This window comes from Paralichthys olivaceus, chromosome 2 (assembly GCF_024713975.1).
Source record: "Paralichthys olivaceus isolate ysfri-2021 chromosome 2, ASM2471397v2, whole genome shotgun sequence".
Lineage (NCBI taxonomy): Eukaryota > Metazoa > Chordata > Actinopteri > Pleuronectiformes > Paralichthyidae > Paralichthys > Paralichthys olivaceus.
This window is the reverse complement of record NC_091094.1, coordinates 10,227,081-10,246,897: the sequence shown is the minus strand read 5'-3', so window position 1 is coordinate 10,246,897 and position 19,817 is coordinate 10,227,081. Positions and strand designations below refer to the sequence as shown.

The 19,817-nt window shown below is 41.0% G+C and overlaps 1 protein-coding gene across 1 annotated transcript in view; it reads right to left on the bottom strand.

Annotated features, from left to right (window-relative positions):
• Positions 1 to 12,425: 12,425 nt before the first annotated feature.
• The window catches only part of poc1a (POC1 centriolar protein A), a 33,557-nt gene continuing 26,165 nt past the window's right edge, over positions 12,426 to 19,817 (bottom strand). The window contains exon 11 of the mRNA XM_020096898.2: positions 12,426 to 14,299. Coding sequence (XP_019952457.2) covers positions 14,168 to 14,299 — 132 coding nt within the window. The 3' untranslated portion in view covers positions 12,426 to 14,167. The remainder of the gene's footprint in view (positions 14,300 to 19,817) is intronic.

Below are 19,817 nucleotides of genomic sequence, written 5' to 3'. Positions count from 1 at the left end.
TACAATATATAATAGTAATATAATAATAATGAAAAATAATTAAAAAAATGGATATTAGCAAATTGATATTTGCCCTGTGATACGTTGGTGTCCTGTCCTGGGTGAACCCTGTCCCTCGCCCAATGTCAGGTGGGACGGGCCCCATCTCCCCCGACGACCCTCAAAGGAAAAGCAGTCAAGATAATGGATGGATCAGGTTCACCTGTACAGTTCAACATGACCCAACACGACTGCCATCAACTCCACTTGTATGATGTTTATAATGTTCAGTCTTTGTTGACACCGTCATAGAGGTGATCATGAAATCATGTGTGTCAGCATTGAGGTCTGCAGTTTCATGTTTGGAAAAAACCAACATAGACTCACCTCAGTACAATCACAGTTACACACAACAATATCATCAAAATGTGAATATGAGCCTGGTATATTCGACTGAATGAAAATTGTGTAGGTATTGTGCTTTCCTAGTGTAGATGACCACTCAAAGGGCTTCACAGAACAGTTTTTGCCGTTAACATTAATACAGTGCATCTATGTGCAGCACTTTGGGGCAATTTGGGGTCCATGGACACTTTGGCATGTGAAATGGTGAAGACTGGACTCAATCCACGAGCTACTGGACAGATGACTACCGCTCTACCCCCTGAGCCAAGCAGTCTATTTGAATAATTACAATGATCAGCTCCTATATGCTCCTGCACTGGGCCATGATGCCACATGAGGCCACATCCATAGAACCCATGCAACAAGCTGACAGCACATATAGGGACCAATGCTGTTCCTATGGGCAGTACAGTGTGGTGTCTTCACTGGACGAGGGATATGTCCTCTGGTGCGTTTCCTTATCTGGACTGAGGGTCAAAGGTCGGAGTGTTGTATAATCTTCAGATTGTCAAGGCCTCTCTGGAAAATGTGTGATATTTGCTGTTGGGATGTGAAACTGATTGTTTCTCAGCATCTTTAAAGGTATTTAGTGGTGATCACAACTCAGTGTTTACTAACATTCACTGAGCAGTAGTTTATCAGGGATTTTTACCTTAATGTTCAGTCATTAAATGTAATACTGTTTTAGTGGTGTAACACAGAATTCTTGGCTCATATAGCAGGAGTGCAAAGTACATTTTCCTCTCGTCTACACAAGCCTCACTCAGTTGAACACCTACATCTCATCCACACCTCCACACACTCACTTACGAATCAATTACTGGACACGTTCCCAACTGAAAATTGCTTTTTGCTGCAAACCACACAGAACTAACACAGTGACACAAATCGACACTCATCTCTGTCCGCACAAACTCTGATGTCTCTATCGCGCAGCAAAACCTCAGCCAAATCTTTCCTCCTGTTTTTTTTTTCTTGGTGACACAACAGCTGCTGCATCACACTTTAAGGGGTTTTGTTGGAATTGTGTTCATATTAGTAATAATGATAAAATAGTAACTTTATTTGTAAAGTGCTTTTAAAAAGACGACAAATAAAATCAAGAATACAAAAAAAAGAGAGGAAGCACAATAACACGATAGCGTTTAGAATCAATGACAGTAAATCATATGATACAAGATCTCAAATAAAACTTCATTTGAAATGAATGGCAAAGGAAAAGGAAAAAAGAAACGATCACGTAAAAGCCATTCAGTGGAAGTAGGTTTTTTTCTTATTTGAACAAAATTCTTTCCAAATCAGAGCCGCATGAAATAAAAACATTAATTATTTAGAAACACATTTGGGGGAAATGCATAATGCAGCTCAGTTGTCCTTGTAAGCTTGATTTTGAAGTATCATCCTAGTTCAGGGTCATGGAGCTGAAAGTACCAGTGCAACAACGTATTTATCTTCTAAGTGGTGTCTTTACATTGCTGGTTTACCCGAACAACAGTCACCACACAGGACACCACAATATAATCTGTTTATAATGATGTTACACAAGATTAATTGAATTAACTGAATTATTTGATTATCAAAACTTATTTTTGCTTCTGTATTATTTATTTTTGTCGCATTATTTGTTAATTTAATCATAATCAGGAAAATTATTCTCAACTATATAAACAATATTGTTACAGCGATTGTTCAGATTTGAAACTATGTTTTCTACTTGATGATATATTCTGATCGATTCAGAAATCGTACAAACTGTTGCTAATTATTTTTCTGTCAATCAGTTAATTCTACCAACGATTTTTGAATTAGTTAATAGCTGTGAATCCTCAGTCCTAAGTCCCCAACCAGACAAATGATATTTATATTGTACGGTGATGTTTTGCAGGATCCTCTGTCTATTTGTCACAGCTCAGTGGTAGTTGTGTAGCTGCTGCACAACACAACCCATCACTGGGTCATCGCTATGTTTCACCATGAATGACCTAATGGGACATCAGCAGGTTGTGACAGAGGCAGAGAGGGGGAAACGAGGAAAAGAGGAGTGTTTGATTTCCTCACAGCTGCAGAGAGGAGGAGCGGGGGATGCACCAGCTGCAGACAATGGCTCTTTATCCCCCCAGTGACTTACGCGCAAACACACACATACACACATTACTGACAAAATGCAGACGCACACATACACGCGTACACAAACGGGTACACACCGACTTTAGGCCTCTTGTGTTTCAGCTCCCTTCATGGACAACAACAGGCTCTCTGAGAGTGTGTGTAGACACTGTGTGTGTTTGTATTTGTCTACTACCCAGTGGTAAAAAAAACTATCATTACTTATTCTAAAACTTTCACAACGGAGGACTGTGACTTTCTTCACGGTGACACTCCATCAGAATTCATCGGATGAAGACAACCTGTCGCTTTAAAGGCACCAGCAGACAGGACGATAAAGTGTCAGTCGCCATCTGTGTCGGATGTGCACGATATAAATTTTGGGGCTATGTGAGATGAATGCAGGGTGAACCTTGTTATTGTGCTACGATATATCAGTAAAACTGATGCACACACACACATTTCATCCACTGCCATTATTCATCTGCATTTCTCTCGTGTTTCAAAAACCTACAGCAAAACAACGATCAAGCTTTGGCGCTGGCAGTGCTTTAAGAGGAGGAGCAGATAGTGAAGCTGGATCACGGCCGGGGTAAAAGACGACAACCTGACACACACATTCTGAAAAGCGAGTTCGACATCAGATGCGTTGATGATATTTAATTTTGTGTGAAGCGTGTTGACCCACTGCTCTTTACGAGCATGCAGACTCAACTCATCACATCAATGATTCACAGCAATATGTGAACTCCTATTGTCGACTTGTGACGTATTTAAATACAAAAAGAAACAAAACCAACACTGTAGTATTTGATTACAACCATAAATCATTTATTAATATTCAGAAAACACACACAGGTAGAGGTTATACATAGGCTATTATATTATATTATGATATACATTGTTTACATTATTGGTTTGGAGGGGTTTGTTTTGGGGAGTAGGAATGGGTTGAGGGGTGGGAGAGTAGGAGGGAGGAGTAGGGAGTGTACGGGGTCAGAAGGGGGGAAGGGGTGAATGCTGAGAGGTTTCAGGGCAAACGTCCTCTCGTTCCTCTCGTCTTTGGAGGATAATCTGTCTCCTGGTTCAGGAGTTCATCTTGGTCCTCCACCTTTACAGTCTCCAGCTGCGCCACTCGTCTCCTCCTCCTGATCTCTCTATGTTCTAGCTTGTTCTCCATGTCACTGAGCCTGTTCAGGCAGCCGAGGTACAACTTGACAGAAGCTGCTCTTTTCCTGCTTTCCTTTTTCACCAGCTCCTCTTTATGTCTGACCTCCTCCTGGAGCTTTGTCTGTTCACATTTTAGTTTGTGAACTTGCTCCTTCATAGTCTTGTTTTCTTTTTCGACGGCGTCCACCTTTCTGCTGCTCACTCCCTCAGTAGGAGTTGTCTGCCGCTGCAGCTTCGCTTCCTGCGTCTCTGCCTGACTCCTTTTGACCTAGTTTTCTTTGACCGTGAGCATGACCAGGGAGTCAAGGTAGGTGTTGGTTTGAATACCCCTCCTCTTGGTTGTGGTCACAATGAGCTCGTCTTTCTTTTTCAGCTCATCTTCGAGCCTCCTCTGTCCGGTCTTGAGCACGTTGACCTGCTCCTTCAGAGCCTCATTTTCCTCGTCGACCCCCAACTCTCTGCTCCAGCTTGTTTCAGGCTGAGCTGGCTCCTGGTGCACACTGGCCTCCGGAGCCTCACACTTGACCTGATACTCAGTGAGCTGGGCCAGGCAGTCTATGTAGGCCCTGAGGCGAGCTCTAAGTTTCTTGTTCTTTTTTCGCAAGAGATCATCACTAACTTTCAGCTGCTCCTGGAGCTGCTCGACCTGCTCCTGTAGAGACGCCTTTCCCTCTTTGAGAGCCATAATCTCACCCTTGGCTTGGAGGAGTTCGGCTCTGAGGCACGCCACAATGTCTTGGTGCTGCATGGTCAACAAACAGAGCAAATCTACTTCTCGCTGAAACTCGACAAAAACTTGGGCTCAAGTTCGATTGAAGATCGTGGAGAGATCCAAATGCTTCTGCTCTCTGCAGGATCATCGACGCAAATCACAGGAAATATTTACATATTTGCTTTGATCCTTTCAGGAACAGAAATACTGGTGACAGTGAGTGCAGCCTCCTCAGAAAAGGTCCAGTGCATGAACCATAAATCCACCATGACCTTTTCCACGTTCACACTGTGTCACTCTTTACATCACCTCACCTGGCTCCTTACAGCCTTTCTGTTGAAAGCAGGGTTTGATAAGCACCTGACGGCTGCACACGTTTACACCCGACATATGGTGCTTATTAAACAGAGCATTGCAACAATTTGTTCCGTCCTGTAAGCCCTTCTTTTAAGGCCAAAAAAAAAAAGGTGCTTTGGTATCCACTGCACCTTTCCATGTTCCATATGAAACAGCTGAATATCTGCAGTGTGACTATATTAAACCAGTTGAAGATTTTTGTGTGTGAATGCTCTGATGTGCTCCAGGCAGCAGCACGCCTGGAGTATGCGTGATAACTGCAGCATTTTAATAATTTACATTCCCTTACGCAAAAAAGTGAGGAGAATTAAACTTTCAGCTCTGCCTTGATGAATGTCTCTGGAAATAATGGTCATTTCCGATTGGTTAACGAGGGAATTATATTTCTTTGTGGACTCGTCTGGGGTTTTTCTTCCCTATGAAAGGCAGTAAATTGATGATTTCTGAAGCAGAAGATCTGCCCATATCCCTGGAAAATCACCCTGGGTTGTATCCAGTGTTCAGAAAAAGTCTCCCATTCATTGTCAGTGGAACGGATCCAAAACCCTTTTTTTTTCAGAGATTAAAATGTTCTCGTTTCAGGCTTCCGCAGAGATTTCAACTTCATGTTCACAAGACTGAACTGTGTTTGTTCAGTTTGACATTTGTAGCTCAAATGAATTCTGATTAGACAGGATCTGTTGTGCTTTATCCTGGTACAACAATGTTACCAATTAAACAATGTCTTTTATACAAATGTGTTGCATGTATCGCACCACTACAATGTAAGTTCTTTCCCTTGTCTTCTAAAGAAAATTGGGAAAAATACCAACTTGGCATTGAGCACCTCTTCTCGTTTCTGTTTGTGTCTGATGTCTCTTTAAGGCCGACTGTGGTTTAAACCCACTCACCTCAGTGATGGAGCGAGGTGGCCACCCCTCTCCCACGCTAACACTGGCATTTCCTCTGCTGTTTCCTTTGCCCCCAAACACGCAGGTCGACAACACATAAAAAAAAAACCAGGCCTGGAAAACGTATCAGGAAAATCTGCCTCCGTCTCTGCTCGGCTGTTCTGTGCTTTGTATCTCTTCAGTAATATGCCAGACGTACTGTGTGCAGGCACCAAGACTGATAGTGATAAAGCTTACTGGTAAAAATTAATGAAATGAAATGAAAGATAAAGACCGAGTCTGTGTGGTTCCAGAGAGGACGGAAAAAGCTTCTCTGGTTTTTAACCTCAGTCTGCGCTTTATTAATAGAGAGACCCACCATAAGATCTCCAGTTTGTGCATGTGTCGGGTTATTTTAAGAGAAACGTGATCATTAAAATCTCACAATCTACTCCAACACACACAGAATCAGTTTATGAAAATATAGAGTGGCTGTAATCGGATCATTAATAACAATTTCACTTTCCAGGAACTAGGCAGTTTACAGAAAATCAAATGTCAATGAAAATTCATTATTTTTCATTAATCAAAAAAAAGAATCCTAATTTTATTTCTAAAATATAAGGATGTGCAGATTTCCTCTCTTTGACATTATTATGTCCGCCAAGGAGGTTTTCATCCTTGTCTGTTCATTTGTTTGTTTGTGAGCAAGATAAAACAAAAACTACAGGAAGGATTGCCACAAATCTTAGTGGAGAGATGCATTATGGGTTAGAGAAGAAGCCATTCATTTTTGTGGATGATATCTTTGAGCCTGAATTTGGATCTAGTAAATTAACATGTGGGTTCATGTGGGGACTATTGGTAGAAGTATGTACTCTCTGCTTGCCATTCTAGATTTACTCAAGATTTTAGAATTATTATACTCAAATTTGTACAAGGATGTTTAAGGCAAAACAATAAAATTGGGAATTTGACGCTTTCACGTGTGCCTAGGTATTGGTCTAAATTACCCGGAGGCAGCTAACATCATGGACCTGATGCTTTTATTCTGCACAAATGTGATGGAAGGACAGAACGCTCTCTCTCAAAGACAGCTGCTGAAACAGCGTGAAACATCTGGGATGAGATCATGGGGTGAACTGGTGCAGCGCTCACTGTTTCACACCAGTGGAAAGAAAAGCCAGTGTTATCGCTGGGGTCTTCAGTGGAAGCGTGCAAACACTGGGGGCCATGAATCTTTCAGGAATCTCAGAGATTGTCCAGGTGTGGCAGTGAGTGGATAGGTTTAATACAGTGTGTGTGTGCGTGTCTATCTATTGTAGAGAAGCGAACACGTGCTTGCGCTGTGAATCTCTCTCGGCTAGATTCATTATTCAAGACCAAACAAGAAAGATAGAAAGAGATAGAGAGACTAAGATAACAGATCGGAATGAGAGAGAGAGATGAGAATCCTGAGAGACAGATAATGTACGTCCGGATGAAATGGAAGAAAAGAACAATGACATGAAACATTAATGATTGTGATGTAATATTTTCTTAATTCAGGTTGTATATATGTGGTTGTATTTGTGTGTGAGGGTCTGATAACGTCATCTTAGGAATCATTGACAATTTATTTTGAACCTCTGCCAATAGATTATGTTTTCACCCCTGTCTGTTTGTTTGTTGGTTGGTTTGCAAGATTACGCAAGAATTTCAAAATGAATTGCAAGGAAATGTTTTCACTTACTTCCCAGATAAATTCACAGATTTTGATGAAAAAAAAATCAGGCATATTTAAGAAACTGATATTTATGAGTGTTTACAATTTGGTGCAGCTGGTTTGAATGTAAGAGGACTGTTGGATCTTGGGGGAGGTTTAATATCAGCCGATATGATGGTATCAGGGTTTGGATGTGCTCTTTGAGTCAACGGTAGAAATCCAAACTAAACCAAGTCACCCCACTGTCGTCTGAAAATCACTGCGCTGCTGCTCTGAGTTTGGATCAGCTCCTGGAAACACATCTGACTGGTTCTCAGTCCAAGTGATGATCGAACAAATCAACGGACCGACAAGACAAAAACCTAATTCTGTTTAACTCTTGATTTGAAAGGTGAAATCTTTTTCTTTTAAAAGCATCTGTAATCCTCACCCTGCCTACTGTAATAACCTGTCGAGCAAACAAGCTGTATCCACGTACGGTCAGATTGTAAAAGCATCAAGGTGAGTCACTGTGTGTTAACTCACTCACACACACACAGACACACACACACCTTCTTTCTAACCCCATTATATCACTATGATGGCTAATGGGTGGGGCCACGAAGGCAGATGGTCAAAGGTGGTGAAATAACACTAAAGATCTCCTGAGGAGTTTTTACTTGTGTTCAGTTTCAGTTCAGCTTGTTCCAGACGAGCAGGAGTTGACTCACACAATGTCGACACATTAATGAACCAGAGTTAAAGTATCAGTGACTACATAACCACTGCCGCTTCAGGATTACAGTAAAACATCAGAGGAAGGTTTAGGCGTGTTATATCTGAATGTGAGTCCAAAAATGTATTTCTTCAAATGTCTAAAAATCCCCAAAAGCATTGATTTCCTGTTTCATAAGAACAAAAATCCTCACAACTGAGAATATGGAACTGTGAATACTGAATCTGACATAGTTATTTTCTTGGAAATTGAAATTGATCATTAAATTTGATTTGTGTGTAACCAATACTCACAAATCACAATCTGCCACCAGCTTAACCTGGTTCAACATCCTCAAAGCTCAAAGTTTTCTGAAATCCTGCATTCAACAGCTCATTGAACGCAACCACACACAAACCTAATATTATTTCCTGTTTTCAAGTTATCACTGACACGTTGTTAAGTAATAAAAATTTTGCCACAGAAATTAGAAGTAGACCTATAGTGAACACAGCGTCTCGCTTTCAGCCACCAGCTCAAATTTCCGGATGGAGGTCACTTTAAATTGCGGGGGGGGGGGTGAGTCGGACACAGGTGAGGTTGAGGCTACACGAGGGTTTGCGAAGGGTGCGGGTGTTCTCGACTTATCGCCACGTTTGTTTTATGGGTTGGCCCGTTGTAAAGTAGGTCATCAATTTGAAACCATCAGCACACATTTACACACCTCGAAGCGTGTGAGCTGGTTTATTTGTGTTACCTGAGCAGTGGCTCTGCAGTCGTGTGTGATTTAGAACTGACCTTGGAGCACTGACACTTAAGTCTCATGCTCTACTTTATATTCTCAGAACTAAAGATATATTTAGTGAATCAAACAACAAATTACAGATGTGTTTCGAATGAAATTATTTTATGAGACGCCTGTGAGCAAAGTTACGTTACCACAGATTTAAACCCAGATATCTAATGTAGAACAGAGGGAGCTTCTTCTTTTTTGCCATTCATCTTGGTCAACAAGATTAAAATCCTTTTCTTGTTGTATCGTCTTAGAGGGGGAAAAAAAAAAGAAAGCTCACTCCCTCCATCCATTCACTCCCATTGGGATCGAATGGAAAAGCTGGTTTTGGAGCAGAAGCCGAGGCGTGGGTTGGAGGAGCAGAGCGCCAAACCTCAGCCACTGCCGACAACCACGGCGCAGTCTCAGAGGGGGGAGGCGATGAGAAGATAGAAAGGAGGGGAGATGAGGGGTGAAGCAGGAAATGAGGCATGGGGGAGTTTCGCCAAAATCCAGCAGTGGTCAGAGAGGAGGTGACGGGACGGAGGCTCAAACACAAAACTTTGTGTAGAGTTAAACACATGGACTGGTTCATGCTAATGTGATTTTATACACATATCTATTGATTTACATTGGATCATCCTCTAATATCTAGTGAAAGACAGATGATAGACAACATGATGTAAACACCACATTGGGCTTTCTGCCTGAAAATGGTTTGGCAGTCGAGGCCGTTCACATAAAGACACACCGTGTTTCATGATTCAGTTTGTAGATGGCCAGAGGGGAAACCATACAACATTGCAAAAGAGCTAAAAGTATTTTTTACTTCCTTCTTCAGTCTTCTCTGACTCATTACATCAAACTCCCAGCACATTGTTTTGTTTCAGTATGTGAGGTCTCCAGTCCGTCACCTTTCCTCATTCAGCTGCGCACCAAATCTGTGTGGGGACCATAGACTGTAATTAAGATGGACGACATGACAGCTCCCTAAGTGAAGCCAGACCATCTCGATCCCCAATCCCCAACGCTGGCTGCGTTATGCATCATAGACCCCGCCTCCTCCTGCATGTTAGTGGATGGGACATGGCCCAAACTAAAAAGTCAAACACGTCAAACATCTTTCTCAACTATGCATTCACAGCGTACATGGTCTAAAGTAGCCACACCCAGTGAATACAATCAATTTGATGTTTGAATTAGCATCTCTGCATCTTTCCTCAGATGTTGAATGTTTTTAATGTAAAAAGGTCGAGAGCATTGTTGGACATGATACGACTGCTTAAAAATCACCAGAATCAGAGTCATGTTTGGAGCTTTGCAACTAACAGCTGAATTAATTTTACATTTTTTAAACATGCTGGACAAACATCTTGAGGTTTCTCTGGGGATGTGTTAGTTGACTTACGCAACCGTGTCTGACTTTGCAATGACTCACTGGAAACTCTTGTACATCCCACCCTATAGTTTCCTCAAAAGCTGTGCTGTGTATTTCCTGTCCTCACACTGCGTCTGATTTACTTCCAAAGACAACAAAAAGTACTTTGACCACGCTGATGAAGTGATCATTGCAGTGTTTAGGTCAGCAGAGACAGTTTATAACGCAGGCTGGTACAACTCGTACTTCTAAGAATACACACTGGCAGTGAATGTTTCGGGGAAAACTGCTTGTTTTTCAGCCACGGTGAAACGATGTGTAACCTCCACCTGTGGCACCAGGGCACAGCAGCGGCTGGGTATCAACTCAACCTCATAAATCTGACAGATTATGACGAAATGTTTGAGGAAACAAAAAGCCAAGACGAGCCAGAGTACAAAGGCCTGACACACTGAACTAGTAAAATACTAACACACTAACACACACACACACACACACACACACACACACAGGCTGCAACCACAGCGCACCAGGAAAAACATATCCAGATGTTCTCCGCATAGGATTAGTAACCCCCTCCCACACACACGCACACGCACAGACACACTTGTAGGCCACACATGGGCTACATATTACAGAGGCCCGCTCTCCAACTTCTCTTTTCTTTCTTTGTCATGATCACAACGAGACACACGCTCTTACACAGCTATACTTGTGAGGACAGGACCACCACATGGAAATCACTGAGGACAGCCATTAGCAGGTTGCTCTGTCGGAGGCGTGTTTAAGACAACAACAAAGGATTCAGGACGTTTGAGTTTATAAGTTTAACGGTGTAGAAATACAATACAAATAAATACTTTATCTTGAAAGTGTAAAAGTACTGACATCAAAATATTCTCTAAGTACCAAAAGTAAGAGTATTAATTATGCAGAACCCCTTCAGGATGATATATATGATCTATGCTGCTATTCACTAATAACTGTTTTTAAGTGTTTTTAAGTGTGAGCATTAAATATGAAGTAGGAGCTGGGGATAATTGTAAGTACTTTAGCGTGTTTATTATGTATACATAGTTTCAAATATACAATATGTAGTGTAGAAGTATAAACAAAGTATAAACATAGTTACAACATATAGTTACTTTGAAATTGTAATTAAACTACTTGATAAAAGTTAGTTACAATCCTCCAGTGACTGATTATTCCAGTATTTAACCGAACCAAACATAAGCATAAGATTTACCCTTTAGTTTAACACACACACACACACACACACACACACACACACACACACACACACACACACACACTAGAGCTCCTGGCAGGCTGTCTGGTTGAGGCCCATAGTAAAGGGAACCGTTTTTTTTCTGGCATGAGTGTCTGTCTCTGTGTGTGTGTGTGTGTGTGTGTGTGTGTGTGTGTGTGTGTGTGTGTGTGTGTGTGTGTGTGTGTGTGTGTATGTGTGTGCATGTGCGTGTCCATGGGCCCCAGACAGGAAGGAAGAGCGTGGGCCCGGCCGTACAGCTCCAGAATTCCGGTTTTGTTTTTCTTCTTTTTCCATCAGTGCGGAGCCTGCGCCGGGTCTTAAAGAAACAGTCATTAATATTTTTCCCCCTCTTAATGACGCCACACTGTTCTGTGAGAGTGACTGAGTCCTCTGCAACAGGCCTCAGTGTGACTCATTACTTCAGTATGTAAACATATAACCACTTTGCCCAATAAAAGAAAAACTCAAATGAATGTGTAGCTCTTTCATGGCTCAAATGTTTCTGCTCCTCGAGAAATCCCAGCGAGCGGCTGAGCGCAGCCTCGGGTTCATTTTCATTGAAGATTCTAAAAATAATAGTTACTGATCCAGCATCAGTGGTCAGGTTGCGTAAATACTCAGGGGGTGAAACATGAGGATTTTGAACATGAGCGGAGCAGGAATATTTCGCTGCCGCCCCCATGCTTTTGTAACAAATCCATCAGAATCTGGCAGAGAACGGGTTGAAAGTGACTCGCTGTAATCGATGGATGACACAGCTCCCGTCTCTTGATCGCAACGTCTCTGCCGAGGACAATGAAGACAGGAAAGTCCCGGTTTCTCTGGAACCGCTCGGGCTCTGTGGACCAATCAGAGTGGAAACTGTTCTCTTAAAATTAAAGGGTGACCTCATTGTTTTTGGCAGCGATTATGAAAATAAACCGACTTTCACTAGAAACACGAACCAACCTCAGAGTTATGAAAGAGGAAGAGGAATGGTTTCATCAACTAATGTCAAGTCAGAGATAAGGGTGAAAACATTTATTAAGAAAGGACACAATAACTTACTGTCGGAGTATAAAAGTTGAAGACACAGGATATGAAAGGGACATAAGAAGACTCTAAACTTTCAGACAGCTCTTACTACAATCAGGAGTTTACAGTTTAAAAAAACTTGGAGCCAATACAAAAAGTACCATTATTTGAATTTCAAGTATAAGACTGGTATTTAACTTAATATTTTCCCTGTCAACAAATCATAAGAGAGCAAAACCAACAATGACTTTGTCTGCGCCCTTCTGTCGCTCCTACTGACACAAATACATATATAGGGTCTTCTATATATTATTTTACATACAACAACACTTAACAAACATTAATCAAAGTAAAGTATATTATACAATATCAATTTGGGATGCACTGATTCCAATTTGTCTTTACTGATGAACCATGAAATCAGAAATGAGCCTTAAATCCTAAAAAGTGGCCCCTTTTCCCCAATTTAAAATTGTTCCTGTAAAATCTTTATTTCCATGTAATGCATCATGAGGCCAGGGATGACTGTTGCACTAAAACTTATATAATGGCTTGAGGTGAAGACAAAACTGAATCACAATATTTAAAATGACATGGATAAAAATATTGTATTTAATGTGGATTAATTATGTCACAACCATGGTGTGTAATACGCTCAGTGTCACCAGCAACACAAATGGAATCTGTTCATCCCTGGTATTTACTGGTGAATATTAATGACTGAAAATGAACTACTGTCATGTAGGAACGTGTCATAAATGGTGAAGAGTGCTTTAAATTGTTTTTGTGGAGGGCAAATGTTTCGCTGACTGATACATCAGGACTTGACAAATAAAATGTTGGTGTTGGTCTTTGAGATTTGTTGACAATAAGAAAAATATAGAACATCAGCAGCTCAATCCTTCAACAAACGACCTGAAAGTTCATTGAACAGAGAAGTTTCCTCGTGTACGACAAAGTAAAGGCACCGTGTGGCCTCTGCAGTGATGCTTCACTTCATCTGAAACTGTCACAACTTTTACTTTTGAGGAGAATCAACAAAAATCTAAAAAAGTATCTGTAGGCAACAAAGTGACTAAGGTCAATATCGGGCGGATTAAAAAAAAGCTTTGAGTTTCTGTCACGATTCAAAAATCAATGTAGTGGCCTGAGTGCAACGAAATCATTTAGCTGATGTCCTGAGCCAGCCTGCACACACACACAAACACACACAGAGAGAGAGAGAGAGAGAGAGAGAGAAAAACGAGCATGTGCGGTGCATAGGCAAGTAACAAAGTCTCTTGTGTGTGTCTACACTTTTGTACAGGCAGCCATCTCTCTCACACACACACACACACACACACACACACACACACACACACACACACACACACACACACACACACACACACACACACACACACACACACACACACACACACACACACACAGTGGCTGGTTGCAGCAGGTCCTTCGTCAGCAGAAAAGGGACTGCGCTCTCAGCACTGTAGTAGAGGAACAACTTCTCTAATATTCACCTCCTTCACTCCTGATATCTCTTAGCAAAATAACCAGACAGGGTAAATCAGCAGTCAGGCTCAAGGTGCGTTTAAGGTCCAGTCAGGAAAACTATTCACGTCAAGTCCCTGCACTTCTTCTGTGGACTTTGATCTCACATTTTACTGTGATCTAACAACAGTGATGTTAGTTTCTGGTGTTGATGCGACCCTGTTTCTTTTACTGGGATGCCGCCATCTTTAGACCTCCTCCTCCTCCTCCTCCTCCTCCCGTTGTCTCTGGAGATGCAGACCGATCTCCATCTGATTCTCCAAACACTCCTTGAGCTTGTCCTCAGTCAGCGTCAGCCGCTGCTCCAAGATTGAAACCGTCTGGGTGAGAAAAGAGGGGGGGGGGGGCGACAATTGAGGAGAGGAACAAGACAAAAAGAGAGAGAGAGAAGGGGGAAGGAAGGAGATGGATGAGAGAGACAGAGCATGTTAGAGAGGGCTGCACAGCATCAGCCTGACAGTAATGACTACATAATGGCCGTGTTTGTGTGTGTGAAAGAGGCAGTTAGTGTGTGTTTGGGACAGATGTTGTGCGTGCAATACAATCCAGCTGATTATCGTAGCGAGATCTGCTGCCTGAGCTGAAAACAGCAGAGTCTCTGTGTCTGGCACGCACCCTCTCTTGTTCTCCTTGTTCTCTCTCTCACACAGTTGCATAAACACACTTACGCACACAAAGAGTACAAGAAAGTCACTTTGCGACACAGGACCGGCGTGTGTGGGTAGTGAGATCACAGTGCGACATACTTTTCCTCACAGCATCCTCCTACAGTACAGCGTTTGTTATGTTACTTGTGCTTGTACATTTGAGCAGCCGTGTCATCTCTGGCTGTTTATCAGAGGAGCCTCCAGGTGTAATTTTCGTGTTGTCGCCGTCTGAATGAACCGACCACTGAGGACTGAGCCGAATGTTCTGGCTTTGATTCCAGCAACGCTTCAGCAGCCACAACAAGAGGACAAATAAATGAGCCTTTCATCACTGAAAACAAGCAGGAGGGTTGAGCATGTTAATTGTATCGGCAGCATAATAGTTTTAAAAAGACAAACCCTTGGCAGCAATAAAAGAAATGTGACCGGACTGACTTATCACCAAAATGCAAGCATACAGTTCTTCTTTGGTGCAAAGAATTCTGTGAGACTGATATGTAAATGAACAGCAGCACTTTATAGAGTTAGATGTAGGCTTGTATTTATAATTATGTCTGGTTGAAAAGCGGAGTCATACACACAGAAGACACCGATGAAGATTTCTCGAGAGTTTGTGGTGATGGGAGCTGACTTCAGTGTCGATGTGTTGTAAACAAAATCTATTTATATGTCACTTCCTGCCTCTGTCTGCTTCACCTGGCTGCTCCGCCTTCACCTGAATAATATGAGAGGATTCGTTGTTTACTGCTTAAGTTTGGGACAGAATTTCTCCAACGTGATAGAAAACAGATGAAAGAATCTGGAGGTAACATTTCTACTCTGCATGCGCCTCCTGGCAGTCTAATAGTTTTATTAACCAGAGAGAATATTTCTACACCGCTGCATCCTCAGGGGAATAGGCAGTAATTTCAATGAGTCTTCTTCTGCAGACACTCAAGTGGCAACAGTTCCCTCTGCATCTCTGACAAAAAAAAAATTGCTTAATATTGAGCTAATATTGTGTCGTGACAAACTCAGTTCCAGCCTGTGAGCAGTTTAGGATACTTGGTCGTGGCAAAAAATATTTCGTCTACGACTAGAACAACCAAATGGTAAAATCTCAAATCATGATAGATTTGAGCCGGTGTCTTGACCTGTACAGTTTATGTCCCTCCTCACTTTTAAATCGAGGCTTAAAACATTAAAATGCTTTCCATTGTGTTTCCTGGTGCCACTTTGTTGTTTTGAAAATGATTTAAACAGTTTGTCTCTGTTTGTTTCTTTCCTCTCTTTTATAAATTACTGATGCTTCTTGTATGTTTATGTAAAGCACTTTGAAAAGCACCGAGCATTCCTTAAAACATAACCAGCCCTGTGCGGACACATGAGTTTACCTCACAAATAATCAACTCTCACAAGCTTTCAGGTTTACATCGTTTCATTGAAAAACAACCCATTGATATGTCAACAACATGGTGGGTAACTCAACACTATTATATGATATGCACGTCTTATGATATGATCTTGATGGTACTCTTGTTTCCTTTCTATTCCAGGAACGTCTCCGTTTATGATAATTTAATGGCCACTTGATACAATCAGGCCAGCGCTTATTATCATATCATCTATCATCTTATTGTTGTTTTTCTTAAGGCGGCTTGATTAGCCGATTCAACGAACAAAACTCTAGATCTATATCAAGATCTATTGTTTGACGAGGCGAAGAATGAAGTTCATGTTTACATCATCATGCCAAGAAATACTTTCCTCAAATTCCATAGTTTTGATCATTTGAAAAGACAGAGCAAGAGACAAAGTAGAATAAGGAAGTGGAGCAAGAAAACAAACTGTACAAGCTCTGGAAAGTCAGGTTAAATGACTTCTTTTACATCTCAGTTGGTTATTTTAAGTATTTTGTCAATACTTCAGTTTCAGTTCAGTACAGATGTATTATAGTTGGTGGACCAAATTCATCCATTCCAGAACCACTAAACCATCAACGTTTCACTATTTAAGATCCATTTGAATGTTTAACAGAGATCAAACTTTTGTGACATGCAAACTATCTTTACTATTCTATCTTTTATGTCTCTCATCAGTCCATCTTGTAATCTGTGTCTCTGTCTGTCTCACAGTGTTCACGCCTCTCTGTCTTGTTCTTACAGACATGTCTGAACAAACCACGACCCCTCCGCTCGCTCGTAGACTCTTCACATCCATCGAGATGTGATACTCAACCAGCAGACATACATTTAGGCCTTGGGGGACATTGTGTTTGTGAGAGTCCACGAAAAAGCAGAAATATCAAATCAACCACACAAGTTTTAAATAAAAACATCCTCCATATTGAAAACATAAGACATGCTACATATGTCAGTCGGATTTTGAAAGTAATTTTCTTACTTCTGGGAAGAAATTCTGCTTTCACTTCAGCCCTCAACAGATTATCTCCCAGATCAAGAAATCAGAAGTGAGTGTAAATGATTCAACCACGCTGCACTTCTACAAACATGTAATCAAGCAGGAAGTGACGCCAATCTTTGAATCAGATAACCTCATATTCCAACATACACACCACACAACCAAATAACGTATGAGTGAGTGGTGTTTTCTTTTGAGTCACCAAGCCAGATAACATCTCCTGCTATTTCGTGCATCATGGGAAAGAAAAGTCTTATATTTCCTCTTTCCCTCCTTCTCTCGGCCTGTCTCCATTCTCTAGATCAATACTACCCTGTTTGTCTTACCAACCTGATATGGCTGCCCAGTCCTCAGCTCAGCCAGCTATTGGTGTTGGTGTGTGTCTGATTCTGCACGTGTCCCCAGGCAACGGCAACATTATACGGGCCTATAGTTTTCATCTGGAGTAGAAACCAAACCTTTATGCTCCTAAAAATAGAGTGAGCTGTTTTTCTTTTGTCTCCAGAACACATTATACCCTCCACTGCCCTGAGCATTACTGGCCTGTGTTACAAAGTCTCATAGCTTTGGTATGACCCTTGCTACAATAGCGTAAAACGTCAGAGGACGACAAAGTGATGCTGACGATGGGTGGCACTGTCAGTTCTTTTTTCGTCACATCAAATCTTGCATCTTAAGTGATCTGAGTTATTAAGCAGGTCTTTATTAAACCGATCATCACTGTGGAAAGGGTGATCCGATCAATCCAACTAATTTACCAATTAGAAAAACAGAAACCTAGACAGACTATAAATACTTAGAACCTGCAAATGTGTAGAACGAGTCGTACTACCCGTTCATTTTAACATCCATAACCAGCTTTAAATCCATTACATATGAAGATAGCCGATAAAAGGCCAAACACTTTCTCTCATCTCGTGCTCCTCTGTCAGTCATTGTATCAAACCCGCCCTGTCTTAAATGCATTTGGGATTTGATTTGATTTTGATGTTCTCTGATTGGTCTGGTGTTCAGGTTAATTTTCCATTATTGGTACTCTGGTAACTAAGTAGTAACATCACTGTTTCCAATTACTGCAAATACTGGTAGAGCTGCAGCTAATAATGATCTTTTTATGGATTGAATTCAGCATTATTTCCATATTAACTGATTAATCATTTGTTTAATAGTTGGTCAGTAAATGGTAAAAAAAAAAAGAAGCAAATTACGAGTCCAAGTTGACGAATGCAAATTTGTTTTTTGTCTGACTAATTGTCCAAAATCCAAACATAGTCAGTTTAAAGTCATTAAACAGTAACAGCAGCAACTCCTCATATTTCTATTAGTTTTGCAAATTGATATTTGAAATAGTTGGTGATTAATGTCTGAGCTTCTGTTTTTCCTCTTCAAGTTTCCTAAAATCATTAACACCTTCACTCCTCATCAATGTACTGAAATATGTTTCTTTCACTTTCTGCCACGTTCCTTGAAATGCCACATAAGACTGTTCTATCAGGAAGATGAGTTCAGTGGACTAGTCTCTATCCATCATATCTATTGTCACAAAAACATGGTTGAAGCACAAAGGGCTGAGCTGCTGCTGCATAATTTGGCAGTTAGAAAACAATGCTGCTTCAGAGCAGTGAGTTCAAATCTAACACGTTTGCTTTTGCTCTGTTACAGTTTCTCTTATGACCTATGTCACAGAGAAAAATCACAAACTCTCCTTCAGTAAACTCATGTCTCATTGAGGAAGAAAGGGGGCTACTGCACTTGAATTAGGAAATTCAACTGAGGAGAGCCATTCTTTACTTAATATTCTTCATAATTGAGGGTGGGGGTGTGAAAGAAGGGGATAGGTGTCGGGACTTCAGGCTTTTATGTAAGAGCAAGGTATAATAACATGAAAGAAACAGGTATGGGTGGGTGAGGGTTAGGGAGTTAGAGAAATGAAAAGAAGCTAACACAGCAAACTGTGGCTTTGGAAGACTCAGTTTAAACGTTGAATAATTCATCCCCTCACCTCTCAGTCTCCTCGACTATTAGAGTTACAAAGAGCTATAAAACTGAAAAATAATGCTGCGGAAAAGACACATTAAAGGAGCAGGAATATAGTGCAGAAATAAATAACGTTCCTTAGTCAGCCTAATCTCCAGAGAATGGGCAGCAGTAATTTAAGCCTCCATATTAGCCAGAAATTAGAACAAAAGTTTTAGCTTGAGTCTCTTCACACTGTTGTGCATTAAAAACCTGCACGAGTGCAAAATAAAGTCTGACAAATGCTTCTACAGGGTTGCATTTAAAGTAAGTGTTTTATGGAGTCTGTATTTTAGGGGATATACTATATCATGGGGTACACTTTGCCTGGAAAGCTCAATAAAGCACAAAACAACTTAGTATTCCAGACTATTAAAGATTTGGATTTCAGAATAACAACTAAGTGCTTCATCAAGCACAGTTTCTTAGGTAGTATGCTATATTACATAACAATTTCAAATTCTAGTTGTCTAAATAAGTTGTTATTTGCTGATTCCCATATGATAATACAGATAAAATGTAACTAACAGGGATCCAAACCAAATTGTGTTCAATAGGAACCATTTTACTAAGTATTCTTCATACTGTAGGAAACAGATCAAGTGCTGCTGGTGATTGACCTGCCAGTACTAAGGTGTCAAATCCAGTACCTGCTTTGTTATTTACTGAATTTGTACTGATTATTGATTTTTACAGGATTTCTTGCTTGGATATTTTTTAATGTCACACTCTTTAGATAGGTATACGAATTAAAGGCCCTTTTCTAGTGACAAGC